Source organism: Glycine soja, chromosome 9 (genome assembly GCF_004193775.1).
Source record: "Glycine soja cultivar W05 chromosome 9, ASM419377v2, whole genome shotgun sequence".
In the NCBI taxonomy this organism is placed as follows: Eukaryota; Viridiplantae; Streptophyta; class Magnoliopsida; order Fabales; family Fabaceae; genus Glycine; species Glycine soja.
This window is the reverse complement of record NC_041010.1, coordinates 45,435,004-45,459,254: the sequence shown is the minus strand read 5'-3', so window position 1 is coordinate 45,459,254 and position 24,251 is coordinate 45,435,004. Positions and strand designations below refer to the sequence as shown.

General features: G+C 32.1%; 2 protein-coding genes across 3 annotated transcripts; one reads left to right on the top strand and one right to left on the bottom strand.

The window, feature by feature from the left end:
- Positions 1–905: 905 nt before the first annotated feature.
- LOC114425205 (RAB6A-GEF complex partner protein 1-like) lies at positions 906–13,962 on the top strand. Its single transcript, XM_028392019.1, has 23 exons — positions 906–1,265; positions 1,803–1,910; positions 2,049–2,197; positions 2,874–2,955; positions 3,113–3,528; positions 4,069–4,501; positions 4,580–4,803; positions 5,054–5,249; positions 5,377–5,516; positions 5,941–6,115; positions 6,243–6,296; positions 6,726–6,905; positions 8,571–8,683; positions 9,076–9,255; positions 9,618–9,675; positions 10,826–10,885; positions 10,976–11,017; positions 11,130–11,257; positions 11,349–11,484; positions 11,562–11,639; positions 12,206–12,322; positions 13,205–13,267; positions 13,369–13,962. Exons 1-23 carry the CDS (start codon positions 1,119–1,121, stop codon positions 13,453–13,455), a joined length of 3,366 nt encoding a protein of 1,121 aa, XP_028247820.1. The 5' UTR covers positions 906–1,118; the 3' UTR covers positions 13,456–13,962.
- A 2,738-nt stretch (positions 13,963–16,700) lies between these two features.
- LOC114367126 (pentatricopeptide repeat-containing protein At3g22470, mitochondrial-like) lies at positions 16,701–19,668 on the bottom strand. Of its 2 annotated transcripts, none has more exons than XM_028324232.1 (2): positions 17,809–19,668; positions 16,701–16,990 (listed from the first exon to the last, which is right to left on the bottom strand). In XM_028324232.1, exons 1-2 carry the CDS (start codon positions 19,526–19,528, stop codon positions 16,977–16,979), a joined length of 1,734 nt encoding a protein of 577 aa, XP_028180033.1. In that variant the 5' UTR covers positions 19,529–19,668; the 3' UTR covers positions 16,701–16,976. The 2 variants fall into 2 exon arrangements, with proteins under 2 accessions (XP_028180033.1, XP_028180031.1); XM_028324230.1 differs by having other exon boundaries at positions 16,701–16,979.
- Between the last annotated feature and the right edge of the window lie 4,583 nt (positions 19,669–24,251).

The following is a 24,251-nucleotide window of genomic DNA, read 5'->3' as shown; positions in this document are numbered from 1 at the left end:
ATTCTGGCACTGAACAGTGCCCTATCTGCTTTCCAAAATAAGATACTGAACTCTTTTGCGTTTTTGTATCGCAACTTCCTTCAATGAATTTCAATTTTTTTCATCTCTCTCAAAGCTTCTTCTTGTTCAGCTGCAATTGGTGTAAAGGCATAGAAGAAATTACACACAAACTCAACACCAGCAGGTTTAAGTACCCAAAACAAAAGCATCCAATACACAATATTCAACGGGTCTATCCAAGAAATGAAGCAAGAAAAACTACGGGGCAGACAAATTTTAGTCCATAAATTCGCATTTTAGAGACTATAATTTAAAAAAATTTAAAACTAGTCTCTTAAAATAGTGTACTATATCTATCTTTTAAAATAATAATTTCATTAACTTACTCAAAAATAATTACTTTTTAAAATCATTACTTGATTATAATGTTTACTCATGAAGAAAAAATATACACCAATTTCATTTATTATAAACAAATCTACAAATTTTAAGAGAAAAATTATATAAATTTAATAATAGGTGGAGGTGACAAAAATCACACAAGTATATATGCTTGTATTTTAATTACAATGTATTAGAAGCGTAACTGGTCATATATAATAAAAATATTATTTTTGTAATAATTATTTTAAAAATTATATATAAAATTATTTTTAATTAGTTAATAATATTTTCTTTTATAATTTTTTTTGCTGAATGTTGTTTTATAAAATAGTACTATATGAAAACTAAATTCATATATGTATTACAATGTAAATTAATATAAGTAATAAGTATTAACTATTAATAAACTAAGCTAGACTTCTTTATTAAATAAACATAAATAGACCATTTACTCTAGTTTATTACTTTGTATATAAATTTATTATTTACAAGTATTTATTATTATTTTGTGATGCAAACGATATTTCGATTTTATTTTCAGTGTGTTGTGGTGGGTGGCTCTGTAGTTGAACCTGGTTGTTGTTTCCAATCCCAAATCCTGGATCAAAGCCGAAACATTTAGCGTCCCCAGGAAATGCTCGTGATCTCGGTTTTGCAGTCGCTCACATCGCTCTGCAGATTCTAGATCCGTCACAGATTGCACCAATCAGAAGCAAATCTAAGAAGAAGAAAAGATGTATATGGCATATGGGTGGCCTCAGGTCATCCCTCTGGAGCAAGGACTGTCTCCCTCTGCACAGAAGATTGTATACCTCAAACTCATCAATCGCACGTTACTCGTTGTCTCCCCCACTCACTTTGAACTCTGGAGCACTTCCCAGGTACGTGGATCCGTGCAAGATGTGGATTTTACCCCTTGCGTGATTGAGTTCCGTGTAAAATTTTTGTCTTCGGGAGAGAATTGACTTGGGTTTTTGTGGAGGTGAGATTTTGCAATGTGGGTGTTTGAATTAATGTGTGTGTGTGTGTGTGTGTGTGTGTGTGTGTGTGTGTGTGTGTGTGTTGTTTTTGGGTATAAACTGGGTTTTCATTGAGGTGAGTTTATCGGGAATTTCTGACTATATTTAATTGAATGTTTGTTTGGAATTTGTTTGTAATATTTATCTTCTTTTGGAAAAAAAAAGTATGAACTGGGTTTTGATGGAGCTGAGTTTCTGAAATGTGGGTATTTGGAGTTTGTATTGTATTTGAAGTTGAGTAAATGGATTTATTTTTATATTTTTAATTTTTTGGGGAAAAGATGTAGTGGTTTCATGGGGCTATGGGGATGATTTGGTGTAATGTGGGTATAGGGAGTTTTGGTGGGGTGAAAGATGGAGTTTGGGCTTAACAGTGTTTATGATTTTTTGTTGGTTCAGCATAGAGTGAGATTGGGGAAGTACAAGAGAGATTCAGATTCATTGCAGAGGGAAGGAGAAAACTTGCAGGCCGCGTGGAGCCCTGATGCCAAATTAATCGCTATTCTTGTAAGTTTGCTAGTGTATTGGTATATGATTGGATTTATGCAATGAATGATCAACTTTACGTTATGTTTGAAGTATAAATCTGCTGTTGAATTCATATTTATGTTCCTTGTATTATACATCCATATTTTCCATTTGCAGACATCTGCATTCTTTCTTCACATTTTCAAGGTCCAGCTCTCAGATAAAAGAATACATACTGGTGGGAAACAACCCTCTGCTTTGTGCCTAGCTACTATTTCTCTTCTGCTTACAGAACAAGTTCCTTTTGCAGTAAAGGATTTGTCAGTGTAGGTTTCCTGCTTGTTTTCATTTTATAACTTTCTTTATCTATGTGAGTTAATGTGATTGAACAAAACTACTATTGGTATGGATTATGGAATGAGTCAGAATCCTTATAGTAGAATAGGATTTTGTATTAGTAATTGTTGTTTATATATATATATATATATATATATATATATATATATATATATATATATATTCCATTTTTTGAAACCAGGAAAAGATATGTTTGTTTCTTTTTGATCATTGAAATTGAGTGTACTGTCTAACTGATAAGTAGGAAATGCAGAGAGAAGTAAAGAGTTTAGGTATTTGTAAAGCAAAAGTAGAAGAAGTATTATATTAGCTCTGAAGAATATGCTTTTTTGGAAAAGTCTGTATCCATTTGATTATGTAAATGCCAATACTTTACACAGTAACTATTGGTATCTGTCATATTATGAGTTATTAATTATTATGGCAATTAAGTGTCTACATGATTTCTTTTTACCCCACTCGCCTTATCTAAATTCTAAAGTCATATGTAATAATTGTATATGGTTGAATACATCATACTGTAATTCCTCAATGCTTCCTAGGAAGTGTCAAATTTTTGCGCTTCACTTTGTATATCATAGTCTAACTTTGAAGCCATTTTGCAGTGTGATCTTGATACATCTCTTTATATATCTGTTTTTCCAGGAGCAATATTGTTAGTGATAACAAACATATGCTACTTGGACTTTCTGATGGAACTTTATACAGTATGTCTTGGAAAGGGGAGGTAAATTAAACATATTGTACTAAACAATTTTGGACATTTTATCCTAATCTAACTTATGGTCATTGGTATACTGGCAATATTCAGCCATGTATGCAGAAACCTTTTTTTTGTTTTGATGCTTAACAATATTACTATCATTTTATGATCTCCTGAACAGTTCTATGGTGCTTTTCAATTTGATCCACAACCTACCTCTAGCTTTGACAATTCTCAAATGCCACTTACTCTAGAGAATGGCCTTTCTCCTAAAAGTCACCCAAAGGTTCTTATGTCCAATCACATTATTCCTAGAAAGTCTGAAATCAACCAACTGGAGCTTTGCCTTCCGTTGAGGTTGCTATTTGTCTTGTATTCTGACGGGCAACTTGTCTCATGCTCTGTGAGTAAAAAAGGCCTAAAGCAAGTTGACTGTATCAAAGCAGAAAAGAGTTTGGCTTGTGGTGATGCTGTCTGTGCTTCAGTAGCTCTAGAGCAGCAAATTCTTGCTGTTGGTACCAAAAGAGGAATAGTGGAGTTGTATGATTTGGCTGAATCAGTATCACTTATACGTGCCGTCTCTTTGTATGACTGGGGGTAAGTTTTATTTATTATGCATGTTAGGAATCAGTATTAAATTGAAAACCTTCGTCCTTTACTTCTCCAACCTTGGCACACAAGTTCTCCCAAAGATTGTGTATAAATACTTGGATTAATGTTTTGTGTCGCATGCAACTTGATGCTAATGCTATCTTATTTTTATTACTTATTTATGTTTTGAAAGTGTATCATCACAGTTAACTTAATTGGGAAGATCAACAGATTCTAAGTTATTCCAAAACCAGTCATCCTAATTAAATTACATTTCTCTGCTGTCTAGTGAATGCATACAATTTCATAGTGTCAAAGAAATATGACTAGTGATAATTTTGTCTATCTTAGTATATTGGGACTTGTGTCAAATAATGGATGTCATTTACAGATAAGGCTCTTCTAAAATGAGCTTATCTATAAATTACACAAACAAGGATGTATCCACTATTGAATTTAAGTGTGTTTAGATCATTATGTACTTCAATAAATAATAAAAATCAAGGGTGGTTTGATGTCATGAAATATATTGTGATTATTTTGCAGATATTCGATGGATGACACTGGCCCTGTTAGTTGCATTGCTTGGACACCTGATAATTCCGCTTTTGCAGTTGGGTGGAAGTTAAGGGGGCTTACAGTTTGGTCTGTTTCTGGGTGTCGCTTGATGTCAACAATCCGACAAATAGGATTAAGTTCTGTGTCTTCTCCAATATCTAAACCAAACCATGATTGTAAGTATGAACCATTGATGGGTGGTACCTCACTGATGCAGTGGGATGAATATGGATATAGACTTTATGCTATTGAGGTGGGGTCTTCAGAGAGAATTATATCGTTCTCATTTGGGAAATGCTGTCTTAGCAGAGGTGTTTCAGGCACTACATACATCCGGCAAGTGATTTATGGGGAAGACCGTTTACTGATTGTGCAGTCAGAAGAGACTGATGAACTTAAAATGCTACATCTTAAGCTTCCAGTTACGTGTTTGATTGTCAAATTGAACAGTAATTTTCACTGAATGGATATCCCTTCTAAAGTTTAAAAGTTTGTGTAGGTTTCTTATATTTCCCAAAACTGGCCTGTTCAACATGTGGCAGCTAGCCAGGATGGAATGTACTTAGCAGTTGCTGGTCTTCACGGTTTGATATTGTATGATATACGATTGAAAAGATGGAGAGTATTTGGAGATGTTACTCAGGAGCAAAAGATTCAGTGTAAAGGCTTGTTATGGCTGGGGAAGATTGTCGTTGTCTGCAACTATGTTGATTCATCAAACACGTGAGATACTTTTATTTACTTACATTTTACATGTTGTTGATACTTACAAATTATAGTTTTGACAAAATTCTTTCATAACCAAGTGGTGTTTAACAATGTACACACATGGAAAAGCCTTGATCTAGTAGATGCCCCCATACAAGAAGAAAATAGGTGTCATCAAAATTATAGTTTCTGACTTTCTGTAGCATTATGCACCACCATTTCGATCTACATCTGTGGTCTCTTAGGTCTCCTTGTTTTATCTCAGTTATGAATTGCTCTTTTACCCAAGATATCACCTTGATCAAAGCTCATTACTCTGTCGAAAACCGTTGCTTGCTAAACCAATGGTGATGGATGTGTACCTAGATTATATGCTGCTTACATATAGACCATTTGATGTCCACATATTCCATGTGAAATTATTTGGTGAATTAACTCCTTCAGGAAATCCAGATTTACAGGTAAATGCATACTTTCACATAGTTTTTCTACTTCTTTGTCTCATGTTCTGTTCCTTTTTTTTATTTGAAATTTCTTCGATAAAGCCTGCATCGTTATACATTTTTTAAGTGATAACATGACAAACAGCTTTCTGCAGTACGAGAACTTTCAATTATGACTGCCAAGAGCCATCCTGCAGCAATGCGATTCATTCCTGATCAATTTCCAAGAGAATCTATTTCAAACATTTCGGTTTCGTCAGATTCATTAACAAGAGAGCCAGCAAGGTATTGTCCTTGTGAACAGCTTCACTCACTCCAAATTTGTTTTGCCATTTCTCTAATTGAAATGTTTCAATATACAACTATCAGTGAATCAGAATGCATTACAACTAAGTATCCCTTGTAATTATTGTCATAATAACAATTTAAACATATATGATTGTCTAAACTACATCTGAGTTCCTAGCTTGTTGAGTGGAAATTAGGATTAGTATGCCCTCTTAAACTTGGTTGTTTTTGTTGCTGTTCTCACAGCCAATAGTGTTTTTTTCGCTATTAATAATTCATCTTGAAGAAATTTGTTTTCCTCGGTGTTTATGCCAAGCCAAATGTAACTAGAATACTAGGATGGAAGCATTCACGGGGGGTTGGGGGGGGGGGGGGTGTTATACTTTCATATGACTTTCCTCATGAAAGTGATTTGTTGTAGATGTTTGATATTGAGAGCAAATGGGGAGCTTTCACTTCTTGACTTGGATGATGGACGGGAGAGAAACCTTACTGATTCAGTTGAACTATTTTGGGTCACCTGTGGCCAGTCTGAGGATAAAACAAATTTGATTGAGGAAGTTTCATGGTTAGATTATGGTCATCGAGGCATGCAGGTAAACTGTTAAGGTCTTTCTTATTCACTGTATGTACATCCCTGAACTTTACTAGGTTTATGACTCTTAATTCACCCTCTAGTGTATTTCCTTTTTACTTGTCTTGTATTTTTTTACATTGTTGCAGGTTTGGTATCCATCTCCAGGTGCTAATTCTTTTAAGCAGGAGGATTTCTTACAGGTCTGGATATAAATTAGCCGGAAAGCATGTTTATAACCTAGTAGGCTGCATTGAACATAATGCATGACTTCATAGTTCATTTATTCAAAGTTTTCTTTCCTTTACATTTGATATTGTAATTCATTCCTCCAGACATATTTTGTTGATATTATAATTATAAAGAATCACATGCAACTGTAGGTCCATGTAGTTTTTGTATGTGTGTGCTGTTGATTGGCTCCATATTCTATATGATACTATGCTTTCTCCCTAAATGAAGCACTAGGCGAGGCATTTGACTTGCTATCTTCTTTTCTCTGTTTCCTTTATTGAGTAATTCCTGCATCATCTTACAATTCATCTGGTGGATAGGCTATTTGAGGCAAATAAGTTCAGTCATTCCTTCATTCTGGAATCAGTTAATTTACTGAAATTGGCCTCATTTTTTAGTTGGATCCGGAGCTGGAGTTTGATCGTGAAGTATACCCTTTGGGACTTCTTCCAAATGCTGGTGTGGTTGTTGGTGTTTCCCAGAGAATGTCATTTCCAGCAAGTGCTGAATTTCCATGTTTTGAACCATCTCCTCAAGCACAAACAATACTGCACTGCCTACTCCGCCATCTTCTTCAGGTATTACATTGAGTTAAATTGAAGATTGTTAGAATTGCTTGAGCTCTTGATTCATCTTTTATCTTTGGGACTTTTTGGTCTCTTGGTTGCCTTTGTCATTCAATTCTTAAAAGGAGATCTTATAGCATGGCATGCATGCTCTATATGGTCCAATAGATATCATATATGCCCAAGGTAGTCAAAATCAGGATTTTACCTTAAATCAGGAAGGGGGTAAAAATAATATATCTTAAATTGAATTGTAAGATATTACAAAATTCATATACATATGATAATATGCACATAAATTAATATATATGCATGTTAGTACATATAATCTATATTCCATAAATATCAAGAATCATATTCACAAGTCATAACCTGTAAGGTAGTATAAATCTTAACAACTCAAAAACACAAGTAAACAACACATCAAGTTTTTGACAAGTTACAACTTACAAGTCATGAAACTTAAACACCAAAAGAACAGAACAGAAAACAGAGAAGAAATAGTGGCTGGTGCAGAGAAGAATATAACTTCAAATAGCAATGGTGGGTGGCAGCTGACCAGATGGAGCAAGAAGAATGGTGGTTAATGGGGTTGGGTTTCAATTTCGCAGATGCTTTGTTAAGAAGCAGCACCTTCAATGTTAGAGTTCATAGTCACACAAGATAAAGAAGAAGCTTCAAACAGTGTTGAGCCAAATCAGGGGCCTCTAACTTTAAAACTGGGTCAAAAACTTTCAAACAGAGGAGATCATTAAATCGGAAAATGGCACGATTTTCACAATTTTACGAGTTACGATTAGAATCCCAATTGCATTCCAATTTCATATTGTCTGCCATTTCATTAGTGATTTGAATCTTTCAGAGGAATTAAATTCATAAAATTGTGCGATTTTATGATTTGAATTCTCATTTAGACTACCATGTATATGCCCCACCTTGGAGCCACAGATGTATTATATTAAAAGAGGTGGAATCACCTGTGTACTTTTACTAGGTATCTTTATCTTATGAACTTCAGTGTAATAAACGTGCATGGAAAATTCATGTGCATTGGCATAACAAGTATCTAAGAAAAAAAGAAAAAGAAAATTGCAACATTTCATTATTGATGCTGATCTTCTAGGAATTTGACAAGTGTAGTAATATTTTACTTTCAGGCACAAAATATGAAATAGGAATTGATCTTTAACTTTATTGAATTTGTTAAAGTCTTTGTTCTTATTTGCCATAGTCAATGATCCATTGTTTCAAAACATGTCAAGATTTTGATAAGAAAGTAATTCTAAACTGTCACAGTGGATGTGTGAATTGTGAAGCATTTTTTGTCCTAATTTAATGCCAGATGGAGGCATGGAGCATTTACATGTCTTGTATGTTTCTGAAAAGGATTGCATATTCTCTGAATAATGTTCTTCTCTTCTTATTTCTCACTTCTTTTGTATAAGAAAGAATTGATTTTACAAGATAGAAGAATTGTTATATATTCAAAGAGTTTTGGGAGCCTGCAATTGTCTGGTTTAAGTTGGGGGTTCGTTTTGTTGTGTTTCTTTTTTATGCTTTTGTTTTATAGGGATGTTCAACCTTGTTCTTTTAACTTATCATTACTCTCTTAATGAACTCTTGTTCTATAGAGAAAAAGGATATCTGTCTGATTTCCCGTTTATTTGTGTCTGCTAGAGGGACAAAATTGAGGAAGCCTTAAGGCTTGCAGAGCTATCAGCTGAGAAGCCCCATTTTTCACATTGTCTAGAGTGGCTTCTTTTTACAGTATTTGAAGCAGAGATATCCAGGTACTTCAATTTGGAAATGTTAGTACTTGAAAAATGGGATAGGACTAATTGACACCAAGTGTCATACTGTGTATAATTACACTTTACAAAAAGTAAATTTCATCAATGCAATTGTTGAATCATGGGTCATTATCCTTATGATCATGTAAATCAAATTAGCTGCTGAAGCCCACATTTATAAGATCGTAGGACCTAATCTCGTAAAACTGTCATTCCTGCAATATGAAATATGATATTACTTTTATGCTGAGGCAATTTGGTACTTGGCTGTATTTTCTTGGCATTTTCCTTTGCTTGAGCATGGATGCAGTGATTTCTTGGAGTAAATCTTAGTTGCCACTTGCCAATTGGTTTTTGTGTTGGTTATTTAACTTTCATGCCAATTATTCCAGGCCAAATGTGAACAAGAACCAGATCTCAGTTGTTAATCATGCTAAAAGGTCTCTTTTAGAGAAGACCTGTGACCTGATCAGGAATTTTCCGGAGTACCTTGACGTTGTTGTAAGTGTTGCAAGAAAAACTGATGGTCGTCATTGGGCAGATTTGTTCACTGCTGCTGGAAGATCAACAGAGTATGTCCTTCAAGCATCTATGCTTTGCATTTTAATTTCAACTTTCATTACTATGTTTTTGTTTTTATCGGCAAATGTTAGTTTTGTTAGCAGATGGGATCAAACCTGTGACCTTACCCCTCTTCCCTTCTCCCTTAACCATGCAACCCACCTTATATCTCCAACTTTGATTACTATGTGAAATGCTCTTATTCTATATTTTTGCTTCATGTATCAGTCTATTATATAATTTTTCCTTTTACTGTTTCTGCACTGCAATGTCATCTGAATTTTGCTTCCTTTTGGCTAATTAGTGCAAATTATAATGCTTTTTTCACTGCATACTTTAGATGAATAATTTTTTTGGGGGGTTTTCTATATAGATTGTTTGAGGAATGCTTTCAACGTAGATGGTATCGCACTGCAGCTTGCTATATACTTGTAAGACTCACTTTCCTTTCTCAATAGATCCTTTATATGTAACAATGATAGTGTTTTATCATTCTGACTTTTCTTGCTTTCTTATATCTTTTTTGGGTAAAATTTATTTTTGGTCCCTCAAAATATTTTGAAATTTGGTTTTAGTACCTACAAAAATTTAATACATTTTTACATTTGTCCTTGGCACAATGGTAAAGTTGTGCCTTGGTGACTGGTTGGTCATGGGCTCAAATCCAAAAACAACCTCTTTGCACATGCAAGGGGAAGGTTGCCTATGATAATTACAATTACCCTCCCCCATACCTTTGCGAAGCAAGGAGCCCTCTTGCATTGTGGTATGCGCTAGTTTTTTTTAGTCCCTACATTTACTAAAAGTGTTGTGAGTTGGAGATCTCATATTGACTAATGATGTGACCAAAATAATGTATATAAATGGGAGACAATCCTCACCCTATAACCTAGCTTTTGAGGTTGAATTAGTCCCAACCCCAAATTTTAAGATAGTATCAAAACCTATCCTAGTGGTTGTTATTGAGCCCATCAGGCCACATGCAAATGTTCAGGCCTTGGCATGAGGCATATGTTGGAGATCACATATTGACTGGTGATATGAACAAAATAGTGTATATAAGTAGGAACAACCCTCATCTTATGAACCAACTTTAGAGGTTGGGTTAGGCCCACACTCCAATTCTAAGAATGTGGTTTTAGTCTCTCATCAGAGACTAAAAACTCATGTTTCTATTAAAATGTAGGAGAGTTAGGGACTAAAAACGTATTAAATTTTTATAGAGGTTAAAACCAACTTTTCAAAATATTGAGAGACCAAAAACATATTTTCCCCATTTAAACATAATTAATAGGTTTTATATTTATGCCAAGGTTTCTTCTTTCTTATTGATTTGGTTTGTGATTTGAGTGTTGCGTTGCATAATTATAGTTGACAAGGTGACAATTCTAACATTTACTTGGCTCTAAATTTTCTCACTGGTTAGACAATAGTTTGTTGTGTTTAACCCACACATGTTGCTCTGTTACTCTTAAAAAAGAGAATAGAGCATTTTTTCTGGTGTGATTGTTGTATTATATATGCTTTAGGGATTTACACTTGGTTAACCAAATTTAATCAATTTCATCTGAAATATAACAGGTGATTGCCAAACTTGAAGGTCCTGCTGTCAGTCAGTACTGTGCATTACGATTACTACAGGTTTGGGCTTGATTGCTTCAGTCCTTTTTTTTTACATTTGATTTAATTAACTCCAGTTAGATCAATAATGTGGTTATCAAACTTACACAGGCAACACTTGATGAATCATTGTACGAGCTTGCTGGGGAGCTGGTATTGTTTTGAAACACTATCAAATTATCCATTTTAGCTGGTCAAGCAATATATCTTGTACAAGAGATCATGGTATTTTCCTTTCCGTTATCTATTTTTTTTGGGTCCTCAGGTGCGGTTCTTGCTAAGATCTGGTAGGGAATATGACCAAGCATCAAATGATTCAGATAAATTGTCTCCCAGATTTTTAGGCTATTTTCTTTTTCGTTCTAGTGAGCAGAAGCAATCACTGGATAAAAGGTTCATCTAAACTTTTGTAAATTGAATATTTTTTGGTTGCTCTAGCATCAAAGTTGCCAACCATACTAACTAGTAATTATCTTTGGAGCAGCACCTCATTCAAAGAACAAAGTGCTCATGTTACCTCTGTTAAGAATATTTTAGAAAACCATGCTAGTTACCTGATGTCTGGGAAAGAGCTCTCCAAGCTTGTTGCATTTGTAAAAGGAACTCAGTTTGATTTAGTGGTACTTATTCTAATCCCTGTAAGATAATTTTCTTTTTAGTTTTCAGTGTTTAAATTGTTCAATGACACCAATTGTAGGAGTATCTACAACGTGAAAGATATGGAAGTGCTCGGTTGGAGAATTTTGCTTCTGGGCTTGAACTAATAAGCCAAAAGGTTTAAGATTTTAACATTTTCATTTCATTGATTTTTACATTTGAGTGGCTTAATATTGCCTCTCCTTTGAACCTCTCTTTCTACAGTCGTTAGATGATGCATAAAATCTTTAATACTGTAGTATAGCTCTCCTTGTTTTGTTTACTCAAGCCTTAGTTGTAAACTCTGGTGATACTACAAACTTTTTCTGTGTCCTAGTATTTTGGCACCCATTTTATTGTTTAGATATGGGTTTATTAGGTTGGTTTTTTGCTATAACTTGATAAAATTGATCAATTACGCTCCAAAAGATCTCATGATATTTCAGGATTCTTTATCCTCCTGTCATTTTACTTTCCTTCTTTTCTCTTTGGTAAAATTTCTTTTTCTATGGAAAAAAGTTATGATGTCAAAATAACCATAAATCATGATTAAGATCTTAGAAGGGGTAACTCTGATGGTTCACTGCTGAATCCACCAATTTAGAATACTACTATATTGGCAGGAGCTTGTCTAGATTTATGCTGATATTTTCTTTAGGTTTGTTTCATTTTGCTCCATTATTGAATGCTATTTTTTGTTATCAGCTTCAAATGGGAACATTACAGAGCCGTTTGGATGCTGACTTTCTCCTATCTCATATGTGCTCTGTTAAGTTTAAGGAATGGATAGTTGTCCTGGCTACTCTCTTAAGACGTTCTGAGGTATGTCTGGCTTCTCTATGTACAGGACGGTGAGATAAATGAAATTATGCTGACATGATTTCATCAAAATTATGTTGAAATTATAAGGAAAAACTGGAACAGAGATAGAGAGAGAGATGTTTGGCTTCTCTTTTCCTTTGTTGAATGGATTGTCCTCCATTTAAGGCTTGTTTTTGAAGTAGAACTAAATTTAATAGAATTGCCTTTGAACCGTTGAACATAATTTGGAATCTGGGATGTGTACCCAAATTAATATCAATCACAAATTTTACATTGGAACGTGTGTATGGTGGGGGGAATTGTTTCTGAAAGTAAAACAAACAGGGCCTTAAATCTACTTCCTTTATTGGATGCGCCTTTATAATGCATCTTCAAGCATGTTTTAATCAGCTAAGGTGAGTTTTTTTGCATGTTTTCCATCATGGATACTATCCCAACCTTTTTTCCAATGCATATACTCCTAATCCTATCTTATCTAGAATGTTCACTCATTCAGTGCAACATTATCATTTATGCTACATTGAGTTTATTCTCTTGTTGGCATTTTACAGCTCAACATTTAGTTCCATATGTAGGTCTTATAGTTGTGTGGTAAAAATTTCCTTTGAGCTTGAGTGTTACGTTTTAGTCACAGCCCCTGAAACACTCCATTTCATTTATTCTGCTTGAACCCTATGGTTTACATCTCTCTTTTTCCTTTCTCTTTTCTTTTTAGATATAATTGTAGTGTTGGAAGCTCATTATGGCATGCTTTGGAAGTTAATGGGTAAACCAAATGTGTCTAAGGAAGATGTTTTTATGCAGTTTTGTCACTCGTGGATCATTTGCCATTACAGAAAGGGTTCACTTTGTTGACCAGTGTTTTCTTTTGAGATTTTTCAGGTTCTTTTTGACTTATTCCGTCATGATGTTCGTCTGTGGAAAGCATACAGCACCACCCTGGAGGTATATCTATTGTTGTTTTCTTGATGTAGGTTATATGTCTTGACGTCATTGTATCCTTGAATGAACAAAATATGATGTTCCTGTCGGTTTTCTATGAACAGTCACACCCAGCATTTACAGAATATCAAGATTTGCTGGAAGACCTGGAAGAGAGCCTTTCATCAGTTGCAAATGTGGAAGGAAAATGAAAGTGAATATAGATTTCACATCTGGACTGTGGTTACAAATTTGTTTCCTGATGAAAAAAATCTGATCTGGTGGTTTTTGCCTTGCCCACATATCTGTCTCATCGATATCATGTCACACGTAAGAACTATGCATCCTTTCCATTGGATTTGATTGCGGGGACCAGAATAAACATATTTGATTGTGGGGACCAGAATACTATGTTCATTTGCTGGGTTAACCATGATCTTGGTAACAAAACATTTTGTGGTGCTAATCCGATGAATCAAGAATAGTAAATGTAGATAGAGGTTAGAAGTTTCTATAGGGAGGCTTGTGCATGTCTGAGAATTTCATTATTCTTTTAACTTTTAATTCACATTTTGTAACATGTGTTTTTTGTAAAAGCATAAACAGATCCATCTGTATATATTAGTTATATGCTGTTGATCAGCATAACATTCAAAGTTGAATTTATGTACCTTGTTTTTCTCCCTTAATGGAGCATGTCATAGACTTTGTTCCTGTTGTGCATGCTTACTTGTGCCCTCCGGTTAAGGAATTAATAGTAGAAAGTTTTTTATCAGCATGCGTAAAATTGTGCTCTTCCTATTTTTGTTGCGCTTTCCTATGATTCACATTAAAAACTTTCTTATTGGGGCATTGGTTAGCAAGACGCATTTCTTTATACGTCGTTATTTTCTGTATAGCTTGATTGTATTTTTGGTCTCCTTACAAATTAAAACTCTTAACAACCAATGTTTTGAAACAAAAATAAAAAGCTAAAACATCCAAAGTTTTGAAATGGAGGGAGTATATCTTTTCTTTGTATTTAAACGTAATTAGCTTTTAAATTTATTTAAAAATAACTATTTTTAATAAACATATAATCTATTTGTAATGTGTTAAATTTGAAGCATAAGCAGTAGAGTTGACATCTTAGGATTTTATTATATGAGCAATTTAGTCCTTCAATTTATATTTCACAGTCAATGTAGGGTTTTATTTAACTTGAAGATAGTTTTAGGGACTGAAACTCAAAAAAAATTCAAGGACTTGTATATTTCCTTAGTTTGATGGACTAAATTAACAATGAAATATAAATCTTAGGACTAAATTGATGATTTATTTTATTTTATTTTTTGTAATTATGTTATTGATTCGAAATATTTATTGATGACTAATTTTTATCGAAGAATCTTATTGATCATTTTTAATGGAATCTTCCATCCAAATTATGTTTTTTTTATCTACAAGATTCCAAAATCTTAAGAAATTTGAGCTCAATTTCTTGTTGACCAATGATGTTAGTTTTTTTTATTTTTGTTAACATTTGGTATCCTTTGTTACAAATTATATTTTTAAATGAAATTTTATTTGCCTTTTTATATAAAGAAACAAAAATAGATTTCTCAAAAGCATTGGTTAGGACCTAATTATTTTTGCATAACTAATTTACTCTTGAATTAAAGCAACAAAACTGCTAAAACAAAATTCTACCTACAAGTTATAAAAAAAACCATTTGTTAAAATTGCGTGATAGTTTTTTAAAATTAATCTACTATACTATATCTATTCTATTATCTATTATATATCTATATAAAAAAAATGTTTGATTTAGAGTAATTTCACGTGAGAATCTCATAATTATTTAATTAATTAATATAGATTCTATATTTATTCTATTTTATTTATTAAATTGATTTAATCATTTTATTAAATCTTATATTAATTGATATAATAAATATATTATTATAATAATAATAATAAACTAATTTATTATTATTATTTGATACATCGTGGTTGGTTCAAATATTATAAATTAATGTATTCACACGAAATGATCTTATCTATTTCACCTATGTGATTATTATATTTTTTCTATGTAACCGATTATTATATTTGTTAACTTTAAAAGTGTTGGGTTTAATAGAAAAGTGTTCAGTGGTTTATTTAATATAAATTCTTACTATATAAATAGAAGATAGTGAACTTTATTGATGTCAAAGTACAACGAAGTTATATTAGATTTCACAGCTAATTGTGTGGATCAATTCAAAATCATACATTTCAATTATATTCTCAAGTAAAGCACAGTTGGAATGGGTGACACATGGCAAAACTGTCACTCACAAGATAGAAGCACCAAGGCCTTGTCGAATAAAACCAAGGTTTTAAAAATCGGATTGGACCGACTAGTTCAATTGAGAATCGGTCTAGTGACCGGTCTCAAAACTCTAAAAATTAGTGCATTTTAAAATCCATATAAAACAGATGAAAATGGGTGTTGAATTCACATAAAGAATTAGATTTAAATTGATTTTTAAAATTTCTCTTTCTTAGTTTTTTTTAATTTAATATATTTTTTAAAAAATAAATAAAAATATATTCTTAAATATTTCACATAAGTATCAACTATTTTTTCAACTATTATTAGTTTTTATCTTATAAAATATATAATTTAGTCATTTATACTAATTTATAATTGTTTTAGATCCTATTTTTTAATATATATTATCTTATTACTTAGATTATTGTATAATATTAAAAAACTATAAAACCGATTCAGCCGCAGTTCAACTATGATTGAACCATGAACTAGTATTTTCAGCTGTTCAATCACCGATCTGATTTTAAAAACTTTAAATAAAACTCTAAAAATCCTATCATTGAAAAATAACAACTAAAAATTATACTTATTCTAATTTATACATTGAGAGAGAACAAATATGTGCAACAAAATGAAGAAAAAAATCGTAGCAATTCCTAACCAATAAAAAAAAATCCAAAAAATGTATCAAACTGTGACAGTTAAACTGTCAAAAATTACAATATTTTTTGGCAATTTATTTGGATTCCCAATGCTAGATTACAAGTAAAAAACATTGTATTCTATGCCTGACATACAGATTTAAAATATCTTAAGCTAATTAACCTAAAAAATACTGCTTCCAATCTTATGTATAAGAAACAAATTCCTTTTTTTTTCTCCTAATTATAATAAAACTGATTTTCAAACTTATTCAAAATTAAATTACTTTTATTTCCTTATGTATTTGTCAAGCATTGGATTATAACAATTGCCAATACATATCAATAACGCTTTAATGTTAACTAAGTATTAGGTCTCTCTGACTGTTTTGTATTTTTTTTATCCACGGAAATTGAAGACTTTGTAAATTTCATTTAAAAAATAAAATATAATATAATGACGCTAAATGAGAAGGCATTTTCTAATTTAGTGTAGGCTATCTAGTTTCTCTCTGCATGATCGTAACTGGTTTTGCTCCATTTCTTTGTTTTAAAGACACTTTTTTCCAGAATTAATTTAAAACACTAACCAAGGTGCATGTGGCATTCCTAAGGGGATATAACACCAGATAGAAGAGATTGAGTCACCTGATCAATTGTCCTGATGTGATCATATCTTGAAACAAGTTAACAGCCTTTCAAGCGCAGTTCATTTGTTATGCTCAAACTTGGCAGTATTGTACTTTCTATTTCTACTAGTGCAATCACTCCTCCAGTGCCTAAGGTAGTTCTGCTACTGTAATAAACCTAAAAGTCAAAACTTTATCATATCATACTCCATAGAATGAGAAAGTAATGGGGAAATAAAAATCTGAAATGTTTAAAATTTAGCAGGTACTCTTAATTCAGTATTTTTTTCAGCTTATGTAGGGTACATTTTAGAGAACAACATAACATAAGGATAATGTTTTGTGAACAAAATATAATACAGCAAAAAGCTATTTCCTTAGATTTTGGAATGTAATTTCAAAAATGAGTTTAGAACAAAATGATAAAAATATAAAGAAAGAAATAATTATTATATGTAATATATAATTGTCAAATTATGCTCTGTTAACTTAATGCATAGCAACAAGCTGTGTACTAAATGTTTCAAACAGAACAATACTAAGCTGTGAATTAAACAGTGAAATTCCACTTGGTACTATGGGGATATATAAGCATTGGATGTCGACACCAGATGATGCAAACAAATATGCTGTAGGTTTTAAAGTTTCCTTTTCTACAAAAAGACCAGGGAAAAAAACAGAATTCAGTTATACTTTCTATAATCAGGAGTAAATAGAGTCAACTATAAAAGTTAAGGCATTTCAAATAATATCTCTGTTTCAGCTTGGTTTGTTATCTGAAACACTAAGAATTAACAGTGACTGAACAAAACCTTAAGAGTAGACGAGACAGGTAGACAGTACACTGGGAAGAAAAAAGGTAGGTATCAGTTATGAAAACACTAAAACAATAAATAAATAAAAAAAATCAATGAAAGTTATTGTTACAATACCAAAATAAATTAACCAGCATACGATTGTTAATCAAATGAAATGTCCATAGTATTGGTCACTCACCATGAAAATTCACAATAACTTTATTTGTAACCGGAGATCGCTCACCATGAAAATTCCTAAAATGTAATAGGCCTTTAGCAATCATTTCATGGAGAAGTTTCTCCGCCTTATCATTCTCATCCTTCTCAAAAAGAGAACGAATAATGATTTCAAAAGTTACAGCATTAGGGATGCAACCATTGTCTTCCATTTTTGACTTCATGGCCAAAGCTTCATCCAACATGCCCTCTTTACAAAGCCCACCAATCATGACATTATATGTGTAGACATCTATACAACAGCCTTTAACCAAGATATGTTGAAAAAGCTTTTGTGCATTCTTAAGTCTTGCACCTTTACATAATCCATCAATAAGTGCCGTGTATGTGTACTTATTTGGCTGAATTCCCCGTTCCTTCATTTTCATGAATAGTGCAATTGCCTTGTCAAGGTTTTGGTTTTTGCATAAACCATCTAATAAGGAAGTGTAGGTGATTACATCAGCTGGTTGACCTCTGTGGTGCAACTCCTTCATAAGATCCAAAGCAGAAGTAATTCTCCCTGATTTACACAAACCATCAATAAGAGAATTGTACGTCACGGTATTAGGAACCACATTTTTATGTAGCATTTCTCTTAGGAGATTCATGGCCTCATCCACGCTTTTACCCTTACATAATCCATTAATCATTATATTGTAGCTGCAAACACTAGGATTTACCTCAGTTTGGACCATAGCATGGAATATCTGTTTTGCATTATGCACTTCACCAACTAAACAATATCCATCCATTAAAGTACTATAAGTAACAACATTAGGTTTTACTCCTTCTTTCGTCATCACACCTAATAAATTTTTTGCTTCTTTCAGCTTTCCTTCTTTACATAATGCATCAATCAATATAGTATAGGTATAAACATCCGGGTTGATGTTCTTCAATGTCATTTCATTTAATAGACTGAATGCTCCCATTAACTGACCCGCAAGGCAAAAGCCACATATTAGAGTACTGTAAGTGATAACATCAGGAAAAATTCCTCTAGAATTCATTTCAGTATAAAAATCATAAGCCTCGTTTACAAGTTTATCTTTGCATAAGCCATCAATGATGGTGTTGTACATTACCACATCAGGCCTAGTTGATCTGTCTTCAATCATTCTCAGCAACTTGATGGCACATCTCGTTTCTCCTATTTTACATAGTCCATTGAGCAGGGTCCCGTAACTAACCTGGTTCATCTGAAATCCTTGTGCTACGACCTTGTCATGAAAGTGCAGTGATTTCTTTACCTCACCCTTGAGACACAGACCTTTCATGAGTGTAGTCAAGATTATGGTATTCGGCTGATAACCTAATTTTAGAATTTTGCCCAATACAGAAAAAGAAAAGGCCATTTGGCCCAAGTGGCAGAAACAATTGATGAGGATGCTCAAAGTAACAAGATCTGGCTCAATTCCTTTGACTTCCATTTGTTTAGAAAGGGAAATGGCAGTGGGAAAATGCTTCATCTTTACGAGGGATCCTAAAATCTTGCCAAATTCGATGATCGACGGGGTATTACGCATAAGGAGCATGCCATTGAACTGGGAAACAGCATCATGGACAACATCGTCAATGGATGGAGGCTGAGAGTGAAAGTAAAGAGGGAAAGTTGGGTTTGGAAGAAAAGGAGGAAAGTTGGGAATGGAATGAGAGAGAGAAGAGCTTAACCTTCTTGACAATGAGAATGAGAATGACATTGTTGTGTTGAATGGACTGTGTTTGTTTGGTTGGTTTATGTGAAACAGAGATCAAAGCTCAGTTTGCTCCGATTTGAGGCATGAACTGACAAAGGGCAATGGGCTAACAATAAAATTGAGATATTCAGCTTTGATTATGTTTAAACCCTAACTTTGACGTGAGAGATACAGCCAATCAAGTATGCTATAACTAATTATTATTAAAAAGAGTTGGTATGATGGATTTTTTAACTAGTTATTATTAAAAAAAAGTAATTATGGTATAATTATAATTTTTAGGAACTACTCAAAATAATTAAAATTTTAATTTTAATTTTTTTTCAAATGTTTAAATAAATACAAAAAAATCAAAATTGAAATGTTTTTTTGAAGGGTTGAAGAAAAGAAAAACTGAAACAAATTAGAGAATACAAATATGATTCTAAAACTCTACACTCTAGTCATGGTCTACAACAGGAGACCAATTTATGGTAAAGTCTCTTTTTTCACCCATTTTTTTTCGTATGGTTTTCATAGCATTTTTCTTGCTTTCATTAGCCTAGATCATAGTCTTTGTTTCAAAGATCAATGAAATTTAGATTATTTAGTTGATTAAGATCTAAGATGCATGAGTTATTGTAAATTTTTTAATATTATTTTTTATTCTCATAGATTAAAAAAAATTATTTGTAATTATTTTAAAAAAACTTAAATAAATTTTTTATATCTAGAAATAAACCATTTTCAGATTATTACTTAATATGATGTGATAATGACACGTAGGGGTGATGATGCCACTTGACATGTAGTAAATTGAAAGATAAAATTTGTCTAGGTACTTGGTTGAAAAAAAATGAATGTTAAATAGCAATTTAAAAAAAAAAATTATTTTCTAAGAATGAAAAATATATTTAAATTATATATAATTGATGTTTTACATTTATTATCATCAATGTAAGCATGCAACATATTATACCTTCCCTCACTCTCCCTTTATTGTTATCTGGACCCAAAATATATATATTTCAGCATTTGATCTTGTTGGATTCTCCTTTTAGCTTTGTTCAAATATTAAATGTATGCATTTTAACTCTTTAATTTCATCTTTATTATCATTTTATTAATCTGAATCAATTGATTAATCATGATAAATTAATAGATGAGTTATTATAAATTTCAAATAATATTTTTTATTTTTACCAATAAAAAAATATCTTATTAATTTAATATATTTTTTATTTTGAACGAGGAATTATTTTTAAAATAAATAAATAAGATAAAGATACTTAAATCAAGTTATTTTAATTAATTTTTAGTTTTTTTTTGAAGTTTACAAATTTATTTGATCAAATAAAAGTGTTTGAGAAACGATTTTTTCTTATTGACGTGTAAGATTTGCTTTTAATTATAACTTAAATTTGCGATTACCATTTTTATTTTTATTTTTAATAAAATAATATAAATTATCATTTATCATTTTATCTGAAATTAAATTATTTATTTTGATAAAACTTCTTATTTATTTTAATCTTAATCCATTAATCACTGCAAACATTAAGATTTATTCTCGTTTGAACCATAGCGTGTAATATCTATTTTGTATTATAAGCATCATCAGGTTTTACTCCTTTCATCATCACAGTTAATAAATTTTTTGCTTCTTTCACCTTTCCTTCTTTACATAATGTATCAATCAATATACTATAGGTATAAACATCCGGGTTGATGTTCTTTGATATCATTTCATTTAATAAACTGAATGCTCCCATTAACTAACCCACAAGGCAAAAGCCACATATTAGAGTACTGTAAGCGATAACATTAGGAAAAATTTCTCTAGCATCCATTTCAGAATATAGATCATAAGCCTCGTTTACAAGTTTATCTTTGCATAAGCCATCAATGATGGTGTTGTACATTACCACATCAGGGGCCTAGTTGATCTGTCTTCAATCATTCTTGGCAACTTGATGGCACATCTCGTTTCTCCTATTTTACATAGTCCATTGAGCAGGGTCCTGTAACTAACCTGGTTCATCTGAAATCCTTGTGCTACGACCTTGTCATGAAAGTGCAGTGATTTCTTGACCTTTCATGAGTGTAGTCAAGGTTATGCTATTCGGCTGATAACCTAATTTTAGAATTTTGCCTAAAAAAAGAAAAGGCCATTTGGCCCAAGTGGCATAAACAATTGATGAGGATGCTCAAAGTAACAAGATTTGGCACAATTCCTTTGGCGGCTTCCATTTGTTTAGAAAGGGAAATGGCAGTGGGATAATGCTTCATCTTTACAAGATCCTAAAATCTTGGCAAATTCGATGATGGGTGGGGTATGACGAGCATGTCATTTTGAACTGGGAAACAGCATTGTCAACAAATTGTCAATGGATGGAGAGGCTGAGAGTGAAACCAAAGAGGGAAAGTGGGGTTTGAAAGAAAAGGAGGAAAGTTGGGAATGGAAAGAGAGAGAAGAGCTTAACCTTCTTGACAATGAGGATGAGAATGACATTGTTGTGTTGAATGGATTGTGTCGTGGTTGGTTTATGTGAAAAAGAGATCAAAGCTCAATTTGCTCCCATTTGAGGCATGAACTGATATGCTATAACTAGTTATTATTAAAAAGAGTTGGAAGAAAATTTAGATTCCTGTGCTCATTTTTTACTAAATCATAAATGTTTTTTCAATGTTCATACTAGGATCGAATCCAACCATATACTTAAGAAACACCATATTGATCATGATAAAAACTAGTCTAAGATAATGTTTCGAGAGGGAAGCAACAGTTTTTGGGGCATGTACCCAAAAATAAGGTATGCATCTGTCTAGAAAATACCCAAGAAGATTGTTCTTAACTTGTAATATCCATACATAATTTAGTACAAGTAAAAGAATAAAGAGAACAAATGAAGGGAAAAAAATATATAAATAACTCACGCATACACTCACTTGCTAAGAGAGAGGAAGAGTATGTTTTCACTCTATGACATCTCAGTCTAATATGATACAGCTTGCTCGTATAAGCAGTAGCCTTTTAATGGCTGAATTTTGTAATAAAAAATACATGCATCTTTTTTAGTCATTGTCTTGAAGATATCAGTTAAAAAATCTATATATAAAAGTTTTTATTACAAGAATTGCACTGAAAATCACAAAAAAAAATATTATTATACTTTTCAGTAAAAACTTTTTAGTTTTATTCCTTAAGTAATATATCTATCCTAAAAATACTAATCAACATTTTTCATAAAATATTAAGAATTAGAATATGACAACCTTAACAGATCTACTACCTTATAAAAATGACAACATTAATCAGATAAGGAGATATTTATATGAAAGAACAGACGGTGCAGAAAATTTATGTACTTGCTTATCTAACAGTACGTATATATTTCCAAACGGTGGAACATCAGCTAGCTGTCACTGTTATTAATATATAAGTGGCGGTGGCAGCATTAAGGTCTTGTTAGTTTAAAGAGAGAGGGTGGAAATCAAAATAAAATAATGTTGAAGTCGTATTTTTATATTATGTTCTAATTCATAATTTTCATTTTAATTATTTTTTTTTTCACTCTACGAATTGACCCTGGATGAAAGACGAATATAACTAATCGAACGGAACGTGTGAGTAGTGCTAATTAATTTGACTTGTTATGCGTCGAGGCTCTGCATAATGATGATTTAATTTAATCTATAAAAAATTGTTGCCTACAATATTTGGAAGAAGAAAGTCGATGATCTTTCGTAGTTATGGAATTTTTTTTTCCAGCTTGCTTTTGTAACACAAGACAGAGAGAGAGAGAGAGAGGGGGTGAGGGTGAGTACATTTCCTAGATAAAATGCATGATATCACGAATCTTTGGTTGCGTTTATCCTAGGGAGTGATTTCTCGTTTTAAATTTTTATATAGTTTTTTGTAATTAATTTTTATAATATAGTTTTTTTTTTACATTTTAATTAAAAATATAGTTTTGATGATAAGACAAAAATATTCCTATAAATAAATATTTTATTTTTTCTTTCTCTCCTAATATTATATTCATTATCACTACCCACAATTCAATTTGTAAATCTTCAATGATTTTTATGGGAATGAATTATTCTTACTCTTTGCATAGAAATGATGAGAGTGGTATTAAAAAAATATGCATGAACGGAAATAAGGTTTTGATTACACTAGAGAATACAAATACTTCTCAAAATTTCACATAATTCAAAGTTTCACTGCTTAACATGAATTTTTGTGGGTTCTATTTACAAGAGTAATCGAGTAAAAAGATCCTCTTGATACTCACAAACTTTTAGATATAATAATTTTTAAGTATTTTAAACTGTTATTCGGATGATTTGCTTTTAATGCTTGAGAAAGAAGACTTATAATTTGATGAAGGAATCATTTGAGACCAATATTGTTATTATGTCCGCTACATATCATCAATCACCTTTTAAGCATGTGAGACAATGTCTAAAGAGTAAAGACTAGAGGAAGTTTAAAAAGAAAGATTAGGGTAATCAGAAGCTTACTGAAATCCTTTAGAAGATTAAAAATTCAGAAGATTCACGGAAAAAATCTCAAGCTACTCAAAATTCATGTGTATAAAATAATTACAAGAACTAAAACAACTTCATAAATCATAAGCTTTTGAACAAGCTTAAAAGTAAAAGATTTCTGAGTAGGACCTATGCATTTCACATGTATTGATCCTTAAAAACCTTCAAATATGAAGGATAAGGTATTTTTGTG

Bases quoted from the DNA above. Each gene is read 5' to 3' on its own strand.
- LOC114425205 (XM_028392019.1), top strand. From the start codon at position 1,119: ATGTATATGGCATATGGGTGGCCTCAGGTCATCCCTCTGGAGCAAGGA. The intron at 5,517-5,940 runs GTATTGTCCTTG...GATTTGTTGTAG, and splicing joins TTAACAAGAGAGCCAGCAAG to ATGTTTGATATTGAGAGCAA. The intron at 11,485-11,561 runs GTACTTATTCTA...CACCAATTGTAG, and splicing joins GAACTCAGTTTGATTTAGTG to GAGTATCTACAACGTGAAAG.
- LOC114367126 (XM_028324230.1), bottom strand. From the start codon at position 19,528: ATGTCATTCTCATTCTCATTGTCAAGAAGGTTAAGCTCTTCTCTCTCT.